This window comes from Helianthus annuus, chromosome 4 (genome assembly GCF_002127325.2).
Source record: "Helianthus annuus cultivar XRQ/B chromosome 4, HanXRQr2.0-SUNRISE, whole genome shotgun sequence".
NCBI classification, from domain to species: domain Eukaryota; kingdom Viridiplantae; phylum Streptophyta; class Magnoliopsida; order Asterales; family Asteraceae; genus Helianthus; species Helianthus annuus.
The window spans coordinates 29,499,415-29,511,907 of record NC_035436.2 but is presented as its reverse complement, the minus strand read 5'-3'; the positions used below and the strand labels follow the sequence as shown (position 1 = coordinate 29,511,907).

At 34.2% G+C, this 12,493-nt stretch overlaps 1 protein-coding gene across 1 annotated transcript; it reads left to right on the top strand.

Moving 5' to 3' along the window:
• The first annotated feature begins 400 nt into the window (after positions 1 to 400).
• On the top strand, positions 401 to 12,127 carry LOC110933109 (receptor kinase-like protein Xa21). Its single transcript, XM_022176347.2, has 4 exons — positions 401 to 546; positions 1,323 to 4,060; positions 4,130 to 4,504; positions 11,913 to 12,127. Exons 1-3 carry the CDS (start codon positions 401 to 403, stop codon positions 4,501 to 4,503), a joined length of 3,258 nt encoding a protein of 1,085 aa, XP_022032039.1. The 3' UTR covers position 4,504; positions 11,913 to 12,127.
• The last annotated feature ends 366 nt before the right edge of the window (positions 12,128 to 12,493 follow it).

Sequence of the window (12,493 nt, the reverse complement as noted above, 5' to 3'; positions counted from 1 at the left end):
GGAAAAATTATAATTTTGAACCGAGGGCAAAATTGTAATTTTGAGCGAGGGACAAAAACGTAATTTTATTTTGAAGTGGGGACGAAAACATAATTTTATTTTAAATTAAGGACGAAATCGAAATTTTAAACGAATATAAAATAATAAAACCGCTGGTCTAACAGGGGAATGCCACACAGGTGTGTGGCACTATTCCCCTCACTTCCTATTGTAAAGTTGAGAATTTTCCAATTTTAAATTCAGCTAACGAACGTGAATATATATGAGATCAAGCCAAACGAGTAATTGAAACTTTTTTTTCAACCAAATTAAAAGATAAGGTCACTAATGCATCCTGAACAAATGAGTGGCTACAAAAGGCCAACGATTATCGGATAGTTCTTGTCCGATTGCGCGTGTTATGGTTAAAGCGGGAACGCATAGTTCTTGTCCTTCGGTTTATCGGGTAGTAGTGAAGCTAGCTTTGCTTTTACCGGTTGCAACCGCAACCGTTGAAAGATGTTTTTCGAAACTGAAGTTTTTCAACACGGATTTACGCAATCGAATGTGCCTGGAATTTTTAAACAATGCTATGTTTGTGCGGTCGAAAATGATTTTTTACGTGAAATAAAAGACGACGATCTGATAGAACGATTTCAAGCTATGAAAAAAAGAAGAGGACAAATCTATTAGGTATTTGTTTTACTTTATTTATTTATTGTCGTTTTTGTGTTTTTTAGTATTGTACGATTGCACAAGGAAATTTTTTTTTTAAAGATACCCATGAGTTAATGTGCTAGTTCCGCCACTGGATTATCCTTTGTTCTAGTTCCGCCACTGGATTATGCTTTGTGCCATTATCCTAATATTCTTTCCTACAAAAGGCCAACGATTATCCTTTCTGATTATAAGTTCTTTTGTCGTTAATTTTCCAATTTTAAATTCAGCTAACCAATCACGACTTTATCTTGGATTATATTTCTAACTTCAGCTAGCAGTCTTAAATTCCTTGTATTGTGACTACAAAAGGCCAACGATTATCCTTTGTGATCATAAGTTGTTTTTCAAAAATGAATTCAAAGTACCCAATGGTTAACTTATCATCCTTCTCTCCTATTCATTTCCTCTTTTATTCTCTTGTTGTATCTCTCTCTCTTCCACCGTCATATGTGGTGGAATTGAGACTGATCATGAGGCTTTGCTAAAGATCAAGTCTTTGATCACTCGAGATCCATATGGAGCTCTAACCTCATGGAACGATTCTCTTCATTTATGTAATTGGAGTCATGTTTATTGTGGGAAGCGGCATAGAAGAGTGACTTATATAGACTTGTCATCGCAAGGTCTAGAGGGCTCGTTGTCTCCTCATGTGGGGAACCTCAGCTTCCACGTGGGCTTTCTCTTGGTAACAACAGCTTTCAAGGAGCCATTCCTCAAGAAGTTGGTCGTCTTTCTAGGCTACGTCATCTGTTTTTGTACCAAAACAAATTCAACAAGGTCATTCCAACTAACTTAACTGGTTGTTTTAACCTTGAAGAGATTGGTCTTTCCAATAATGAGCTAGTTGGAAGCATACCCAAGGAGATCAGTTCCCTCACCAAACTTACTTTTCTTTCACTTTTTAATAATAAGCTTACAGGTGGAATCCCAACCATCTTGGGAAATATTACATCATTGGAATTGTTTTCTGTTAGAGGAAATCCCTTGGGTGGGGGCTTCCCAAACATCTTAAGCCAATGGAAGAATTTAAGAGAGTTTTACGCTAGAGGTTGTAACTTAACCGGAACCATCCCTCATGAAATCGGTCATCTCTCCAGGTTGACAGTCCTCAGTCTTGCAAATAACAAATTCTGTGGGGTAATTCCAACTAACATATCCGGTTGTTCAAACCTTGAACAGCTTTATCTTTCCGATAACGAGCTAGTTGGAAGCATACCCAAGGAGATCAGTACCCTCACCAAACTTACTGTTCTTTCACTTTTTAATAATAAGCTTACAGGTGGAATCCCAACCATCTTGGGAAACAATACATCATTGGAATTGTTTTCTGTTGCTGGAAATCCGTTGGGTGGGACCATTCCAGACACCTTAGGCCTCATGAAAAGTTTAAAAGAAATTTACTTTGGTGGTTGTAATTTATATGGAACCATCTCTAATTCTCTTTATAACCTTTCACTCCTAGCTAATATTAGCTTGTCTGATAATCAATTGACAGGTGGTCTTTATTCGGCCATAGGTGCAAGGCTTCCTAATCTTGTTTTTTTTCAATTATGGGGTAACCAACTAAGTGGACCTCTTCCGGCATCCATTTCTAATTGTACGAGTTTAGAACTTCTTGAACTCGGTAAAAACAAGTTTAGTGGACCCTTGAAAGTTGACTTTTCAAAACTAACAAATATGTATATTATAAACATTGATGGAAACCTCTTTGGAAGCAAAGAAGCAGATGAAATGAAGTTTATTGATTCTTTGAAAAACTACACAAGATTACAGATGTTGTCTCTTGCTAAATGCAAGTTTCAAGGAGTTCTCCCTAGATCAATAGGTAATCTTTCTAATCAACTCCAGGAGTTATGGTTTGCTGATAATCAGTTATATGGAAACCTCCCTAGTTCAATTGGTAATCTTGTTGGCCTGAATACGTTGGCATTATGTGGAAACCAATTCACGGGAAACATCCCTTCAACGATTGGTAACCTTCAAAACTTAGAAGGCCTTTGTTTAGATGAAAACCAACTTTCAGGGCAGATTCCTGATTCCATAGGGAACTTGTCATCGTTGATAACACTTTATTTATCTTCAAACATGTTAGAAGGGGTTATTCCATCAAGTCTAGGAAATTGTCATCATCTATTAGAGTTGTACCTTAATGACAATAAACTTAATGGGAAAATACCTATACGACTTCTTCAACTTTCAAGTCTCTCCATAACATTGGATCTTTCTCGAAACAACTTGTTTGGTTCACTTCCAATTGAGGTTGGAAACCTCAACATGTTGACTACTTTGAATTTATCTGATAATAATTTTTCTGGTAAGATTCCTAGTAGCCTTGGTGGCTGTAGTAGCCTATCACAGTTGTCCCTCAAAGGCAATTTATTTCAAGGTATGATACCATTATCATTAAATTCGTTGAAAGGATTGGTGGTACTCGATATTTCTCATAACAATTTATCGGGGCACATTCCTAGATTTTTTGAAAAGTTTAAGTTAGAACATTTGAACTTGTCATATAATGATTTTGAGGGTGAAGTTCCAATGGTAGGAGTGTTCGCTAATGAAAGTGCATTCTCTGTTTTGGGGAATAGAAGGCTTTGTGGTGGCATTATTGAACTTGGGTTACCCAAATGCAAGGAGACAAGTAAATTTACGAAGAAGTTTCATCTCTATTTAATAGTCACATTGGTCGCATCCGCACTTTTCACCGCAACATGTTTAGCATATGCTTGGTGTAAGAAGAAAAGAAAGAGCCATCTTTCACAATCGTCAACAAGCGAACGACACCTAAAAGTTTCATACAATCGACTTCTAAAGGCTACCAATGGCTTCTCCGAATCCAATTTGATTGGAACTGGTGGTTATAGTTCTGTTTATAAAGGAATCCTTTTTGAAGATAATGACACATTTGTTGCAATCAAAGTTCTACATCTTCAAAATCGTGGAGCTCAAAGAAGCTTTATGAGGGAATGTGAAGCATGGCGGAATCTTCGACACAGGAATTTGTTGAAGATTATAACTTCATGTTCAAGTATTGACTTTCAAGGAAATCCATTCAAAGCTTTGGTATATGAGTTCATGCCCAATGGGAGTTTGCATGATTGGTTGCATTCAAGTCGAAATACATCAAGGCTAAACCTTCTTCAAATGATAAAAATTCTTATGGATGTAGCAAATGCACTTGATTATATTCATAATCACTGTCTACCAACCATTATTCATGGTGACCTGAAGCCTAGTAACATTCTACTCGATAATGATATGGTGGCTCATGTTGGAGATTTCGGTTTAGCTCGGTTTCTTGGAACTTCATACCAAAACAACTCAACTGGGATTCGCGGTACAATGGGTTACATTGCTCCAGGTATAATAGGCTTTCATATTTACTTACATTATTACCTTTTTTTATAATGTAATTGCTTGTAAGTTGTAGAGTATGGTCTCGGGAGTGAGATGACAAGTAATGGGGATATCTACAGTTTTGGAATACTAGTTCTAGAGGCGATGACCGGGAAACACCCAACTGATGACATCTTTAATGAAGACCTTAGCCTTCATAAATTTGCTTCAATGGCCTTGCTAGACAATGTAATTGATATCATTGATGTTACCATTCTAAACCTGTATCAAGAGCAAAGAATTGTTCTGCAAAATAATGAAGAAAATGCCAAGAAAATAGAGGAATGTTTGACTCTAACAATTAAGATTGGAGTAGCATGCTCTGTGGATTCCCCAACACAAAGGATGGATGTCAAAATGGTTGTGCGTGAATTGCAGCGGATTCTCGATACACTTGAAAATATTTGAGGTACGTTGTTCATTATTCAGGTCTAGGAGAGAGATGGTGTATCATGCATGTCATCTCGGGCTGTCGAGCCGAGCCGAGCCAGGTTAGGCTTGAGCTCGAACTTAAACGAGCCCGCTTAGCTTGACTGATTTATATTATCGAACTGAAAAGTGGACTTCAAAATATTTTAAACATAGAATCTATACTATATAATAAAAGAAGCCACTTTTGGGACAATTGTCATCATATTAGGCCATCTCTTATAGGTAATTATTATTTTAGTTTAATTTCTCATAGATAATTATAATTTTAGTTTAATATTATTTAGTTTTATATCTTATATTATAGATAACCCTTCTACTAAATATTAGTAGTTTAATATCTTATGGATAATTATTATTTAGTTTAATCTCCTTCCCATCTATGATATTATTTATTTGAATTAATTATATTTGAACGTTTTGTTTAGTTTGGTATCAAATATATTTTACGAAACTTAAAATAAAAATAACTAATATTATTTATCATTTATATATTTACGGAGTTTTAAATAAAGGGTTAAATTTGTTGAGACTTGGTTAACAGATTTTGCAACAGAATAATCTATTTTTATCACGAAAACCAAACTTTGTATTAATATATTAAATATTTTTATTTTCAGTATACAAAATTACATTTACTCGACCCATGTAATACATGAGGTTTTTTAAGATATAACTTTTTATTATTTGATATATAAAATTAGATTTATTGAATTCGTACAATACACGGGGTTTTTTAAGGATATATATTTTTTTATTATTTAGTACAGAAAATTACACTTATTCAAACCGTGTAATGTGCATATCTATAAAGATGTAATTTTTTTTTATTATTTGGTAAACAATATTACATTTATTCAAACCGTGTAATACGCGTGGTTTTAAAGATATAACTTTTTTATTTGTTATATAAAACTACATTTATTCAACCCGTACAATATGGTTCTTATAGATATAACTTTTTATTATTTAATATATAAAATTATATTTATTCAACCCGTGAAATAAATGAGGTTTTTAAAGATATATTTATTTAGTATATAAAATTTATTTATTCAACCCGTGTAATACACGGGTTATAACCTAGTGACATACTAAAAACATTATATGTATCTTTTTTTTTTGTTTTTTTATATGTTACCTAATTAATTAAAACTTAAAATATTAATACTTTAGCTACTTTCGTCATATTTTAAATTTTAATACATGTAGAATTTTACCAATATATACAAAATATAATAATTCAAGCCGACTCACGGGCTCACGAGCCAAGCCAGCCCTAGCTCAGGCTTGGCTCGGCTCGATCTAGCTCGGACTCAGCTCGTTTATAAATCGAACCGAGCCGACTCGTTTACAACCGAGGCGAGCTTTTTCAAGCAAGCCGTGAACTTTTTAACATTCCTAATCAAGTTTCACTTTAACTATTGCTTTGACATTGACTTGATCTTTGATCGTACTTGAATCTAAGTGGCTTATCATGATGCTAAGTGTGTTGATACTAGATGTGTATGGGTCGGTTTGCGTCGGTTTTGACCAAAAACCATAATCATAACCGCGATGTAGGTTATTGGATAACCATAACCATAACCGATCGGTTATGGTGGTTATGGTTATTCGGTTTTGATGGTTATAGTGGGTCGGTTATGAGTTGTTAATCGTGTATTTAGCCTAGCTAAAAATATCTTAATTTTTTTAACATGTAATAAATTGTTATTGCATATTTGTATATATTAGTATATTACATAGCATTAAAAAATACATATAATAATAATATTAATACCAATTATTATCGAATATTCAAATAAGTGATATGATACATTCCATAAATTCAAATAAACATTCAACGAAAACCACAAAATGATATCAAAAACCCATAAGTACTAAAAATCTTCAGTCAAAAACATAAAATATTAAAAATATGGTGAAAAGTCCTAAATCCTACAAAGATTTATTACATGTCGGTTCGGTTCGGATATGGTGAGTATAGAAAAAATGATAACCATAACCGACCCGCTACTTTCGGTTTTAAAAAAAAACCATTAACCGACCCACCGGTTTTTTATTTGGTTCGGTTTTTTTGGTTCGGTTTTGTCGGTTAATTCGGTTATGGTTCGGTTAATTCGGTTTTTTGCACACCTAAAAAGCCTCCAAATGACCCCTTAGAATTTAAGACTTTATTTGTATATTTCAGATACTAAAAGCTAAATTGATGATACATAAAATTAATTTGCCAGACAACAATATTATTAATAAATATTAGTGGTAATATTTAATATAAAATTAAATTGCAGACAACAATATTATCAGTAGTAGGGGAAAGCATCCATTAAAAAGTGGATTTTGCCTAAGTAGCATAAGAAGCATTATTATGATGAAATGTGACTCCTTATAAGTAAGAAGGAAGGGAATTTTGGTACTAAAATATTTTGATCCTTATAAGTAGGAGTGTGAAAATGACTTGTGACATCACGTTTGTTTTCTAAAAAATACAACAAAAAAATCCAGTACAAAAAATTTATCATAAGAAATTCAATACAAAAAAATATAACACACAAAATCTAATACAAAAAAATATAGCACAGAAAATCTAATACAAAAAAATATAGCACAGAAAATTCAGCACAAAAAAATCTATTACAAAAAATCCAGTACAAAAAATTTAGAAAAAAAAATTAAGGCAAAAAAATTCACCACAAAAAAATTAGCACAAAAATGTAATACAAAAATCTAACACAAAAAAAATGTTATACAACATAGAAAATCAATACATTTTTGTGGGTTTTTTTAGTCATCATATTTTATATAGCAGGGTAAATTACGTTTTTCGTCCTTTATGATTGTATGAGATTGTAATGGATGACCTTCCAACTTCAACAATTACAGTAACAATCCTTTATTTGTAATGCAAAAAAACTAGGGTAAATTACACTTTTCGTCCTTTATGTTTGTACTGGATTGCAATTGATAGCCTTTAATTTTAATAATTACAGTCATCGTCCTTTATTTGGAAAACTCGTTACGTCTTACGTCCTTTAACCATAACCTAGTTAAAATTTTCAGTTAAATATTACATGTGCCTTGCACACGAGGGTATATTAGTAATTTTCCTTCTATATATAAAAGACCTTTTTTTTCATTTTCGCAGCAGACATGACCACACATTATCCCCTTTCTCTTTCTTCTCTCTCATGTCTCTCACTTTAGAAAATGGCCAGACACCACCACCCTTGTGGCGGAGCCACGTCGGCAGCGCCACCCCACATAAACATAATCAAACGAGGGTTTGTTGATCCTTCACCATGTCGGATGCATACGAGAGAGTGAAAGGGGGCAGGCTAACCTTCAAATGAGGAACCCTAGCTTCAACAAGCAATTCAATAGACAAAAAGAAAAAAAGCACAACAAATCATCCGCCGATTTCATTTCACCGAAGAAATCCTCACCGGAGATGCCGCCACTGTGGCGGCGGAACACGGCGACGCTCTCTCCGTCGCCGACACCACCACCCTTGCGGAACACGATTCATATTTGCAGATCTGTGGTGCAGCCATGCCGATGTTCGATCCACTTAATCAGATTCATATTTGCAGATCTGAGCCCAAATATAACACACTTTGTTCTTGATTTATTTCAAAGGATATGGTTTTAATGGTGGTTGCCCACTTGTGTCAATGTTCGATTTTGACTTTGTTTTAGTCATACTTCGTTCTTTTGAGGCTAATGGTTTTAATGGTGGTTCCCCTCCTGTACCCAAGAATTTAATTATTCATCTAAGGCACCCACTCATAAACCCCTTTAATCTTGGGTTCTTGGTTTCTAAATGGGTGCAGAATGGTTGACCCGAGAGGTTTAAATCCATAAAAGTTTTCTTCAGTACTTGATTTATGGGTGTTTCAGATTAGGGAAAAACCCATATGTTTATGGTGTTTAGAGAGAGGGAGGTGTGGATTGATGTTTACAGGTCAACCATATGGGTTTGGGGTTAACAAGAAGTGAAGAAAGATTGAATCTATAAAAATCATAATGATTCAGAGAGACGAGGTGTTTATGGTATTTATTTTATTCTTTTAACATAAATGCCCTGACATGTGGTGCACATGACTAGATTTAACTTAAAATTTTAACTGAGTTAGTGTTAAAGGACGAAAGGTGCAATGAGTTTTTTAAATAAAGGACTGTGATTGTAAATATTAAAGTTAAAGGTCATCCATTGTAATCCGATATAAACATAAAGGACGAAAAGTGTAATTTACCCAAAAAAACTAATTACAGTGACTGTAATTATTGAAATTAAAGGTTATTCATTGCAATCTGATACAAAATAAAGGACGAAAAATGTAATTTACCCTATATAGCAATATGGTACTCAAATTAAAGATAAAAGGATGCCCGATTTTATGGTGAAATTTTTATGAAAAAATAATGTCATATAAAAAAGTTATGAACGTCTAAAAAATGGAGGGTGAAATATGCATGTGCCTTGCATGTGAAGAGAGATAGTCAAAAAATAGGATTTTCCCAAGGTACCATTGAACATCTTTTTTTTTCTTATATTTTCATCTTAATCAATGATTTGAAAATAGATGGTTAAGATTCCTTCTCATCCTACTTAGGCAAAACAAGTTTTTTTATTTGATCTTACCTCTTAGTAGTAATATTAATATTTATAACTTATGTTATGTCATAAAAAAATAAAAAAATATAACATCACATGTTACAAGTTGTATTAAAGGAAATGCACCTACCAATATTATTATATAACACTTAAAACTTATCACTTACGACAAAGTTTAGAGTTTAACTAAAATGATATTCTAGAACCATCCCCGGTCTTTTTTTTTTTTTTTTTTTTTTTTTTTAACTTTTGGCCTACAAGAGTTGTAAGACTCTTCGCATCACCTCAATTTTACCATTTAATTTTATATCTAACGACCACTTAGAGCATTCACATCCTATCCACCATTTTCTACCCTGTAATTACACTAATCAATCAATCAATCATACCCAGTAAAATCTTACAAATAGCAAAGTTATTGGTAGGGTCTAGGGAGAGTGGGATGTAAGCACACCTTACCTCTATCCCTAGGGATAGAGAGACTGCTTCCAGTGAGACCTTTGGCTCCAAAACACCCAGGAAAGAAATAAATAGAACATGGGGTGTGTGTGTGTATGAAGCTACCAATATAACATGAGTGGTGAAAGAGTGCATGGTAAACAAGACAAATCTAACAACACAAATAGCCTATACATATAGATACATATCTACGACCATACACTACACCTAAAAACATAATTGTATCCTCTGCTAGAAATTCTTATCCTTAATTCTACGTCTCCACGAGCTCCTATCATGGATCATGTTCTCAGAGAGGTGCAATCTTTGCAAATCCTGCATAATCCGCTCATCCCAAGTTATTTGGGGTCTGCCTCTACTCCTACTTCCCTCCACCTGGAGAGTTTCAACGACTCTAATTGGCTCTATCTTCTGCCTCCTCTTCACATGCCCAAATCATCTCAATCTTCCCTCCTTTATCTTATCTGATATACTAGCTACTTCTAACCTCTCCCTAAAAACATCATTTCTTATCCGGTCTAATCTTATGTGTCCACACAATATCATCTACAAAAAGCAGGCACCACGGAAGAGCCTCCTGAATTAACTTTGTCAACTCATCTAGGATAACTACAAATAGAAAAAGGGCTCAAAGCAGACCCTTGGTGCAGTCCTACTTCCACCCGGAAAAAATCAGTATCCCCTATAGGCGCTCGGACACTAGTCTCAGTCCTAACATACATATCCCTAATTAAGTGTATATACTTCCCAGAAACCCCTTTACTCCCCAAACTATCCCAAACCAGTCTACGTGGCACACTGTTATAGGCATTTTCAAGATCAATGAACACCATGTGTAGGTCCCGTTTCTTCTCCCTATACTTCTCCATCAATATCCTTAGAATATGTATTGCTTCCGTAGTCGATCGCCCTGGCATGAAACCAAATTGGTTTACTGTGACTTGAGTTTCTCTCCTGATTCTTGTCTTAAATATTCTCTCCCATAATTTCATAGTGTATCCTAGCAACTTAATCCCTCTGTAATTCCCACAACATTGGGCGTCCCTTTTGTTCTTATACACAAGTACTACTACACTATTCCTCCATTGATCTGGCATTTTCCCAGATTTGAAAATAAGATTGAATAAAATAGTTAGCCAATGTACTCCTTCTTCTCCCAAGCATTTCCATACTTCAATCGGTATGTTATCTGGCCCAACTGCCTTAGCCCTTCCCATTTTTCTAAGGGTTGTTCTCACCTCATCCCGTGTGATACGTCGACAACTAAAAACAATTATATTCTCTCTCCTTCTAATTAAATAATGTTTTTTATACCTTTATTACCTTTTCTCTCACCTCCACTCACAACCACTTTCAAAATATAGTAAAAAATTATAGAGAGTGAATAGTGTCCCCTCAAATATACAGATGAAGAATGACATTTTCTCTCTCACCCATTCACAACCATCTACAACCACCTTTTATAATATAAAAATCTCCTTCTCGGAATTAATGGATAGGATGTGAATGCTCTTAAAACACATTTTCATTCTTATCACTCGATCATTCACCGCCTTCTCTCATATCTCTCTCTCACCATTTTTTGGCCACCACCACCATTCTTCCCCATTTTCAAGTATGGAAACAAGGATTTCAAGAGTATATCCATCATCTTTACATCATTCCCTACAATTTGATATGTGTTTGTTTACCATTCTTACATTTCTATCTTTTATTTTCAATATACTTATAAAATCATGTCAAAATATTCAAAATCATGAACATGTAAACTAGTATTCATCTCGCTTTTAAAACAATCATCTTTCACAACAAAACCATTTCTACAAACTTTTAGGTTTCAATTTGATTTATATAAACTTAGGGATGAAAATCATGTTTTTAGTTAGTATAGGATTTTGGATAACTTAATATGAAACATGCACATTAGAATCAAGTAGGATGCATTATCATCATCAACATATTGTACAATCAAAAATTTCACAAATAGATAATCCTTGTATGACCCTTCAATAAACGTTATGGGGTAGAGGTAAAACTGTGTACATCTTACCCTCATGAAACTCTACCTTAGCTATGCTATTGGTGGTATTTACTAAGTATGATGACGATGATGATTGATGTCAATTGTGACACTAATGTAAGGACGTAGTCTGCTAGGTTTGATTATGGGCTCATGACAATTGCATCACCCTACTTGTGTACTTATTTAACATTTTTGTCTAAACTTATGTTGATTACTACAACACACTATCTATTTTAATCCTACGAACTCACCCACTATTTTTCATTGCTACTTTTTTCGCATACTTTTCAGGTAACAATAATGAGTGAAGTTTAGCACGACTGAGCTCTAGAAAGTGACTTGAATCGAAACTTATGTGCATTGAATGTTTATTTATCTGTAAGACACTTGTTTTATTTGGGATTATGTTTGGTTTGTTTTGGTTTGAAGACAAGTACTGCTTACCCTTTGGTGTCGACCTATGTCGCGACATATTTTATTGAGATGCATTTTAGTATTTTCTTTTGTATTGATGTGCCACAATATGTGATTTTTCATAGTTTTTAAATTAGGATGAAAAAAAATTGCGAGCTCTTTGTTTTTTTAGAGTAAAACCACTCAGTTAGGGGAAGCGAGTTGTTGCACTTTCCTCAAAAATTTTTTTGTTTGCCACATTAACGTCACATAAACTTTTTCCCTACTTTTCCTGGTTGTCCCAAAATAAATAAATGATGCTATCCTAATTTTCCTCTTAACTCCCCAAAACTAAATTATTTTAAACTAATTTAAATTTTAAAATATTAATATATTTACCTTCCAAGGATAATGAACCTGTTCACAATTTTCACACCCCGACTTTTCCCCGCTTCCAACTCCCCCCCCCACCCCCCCAC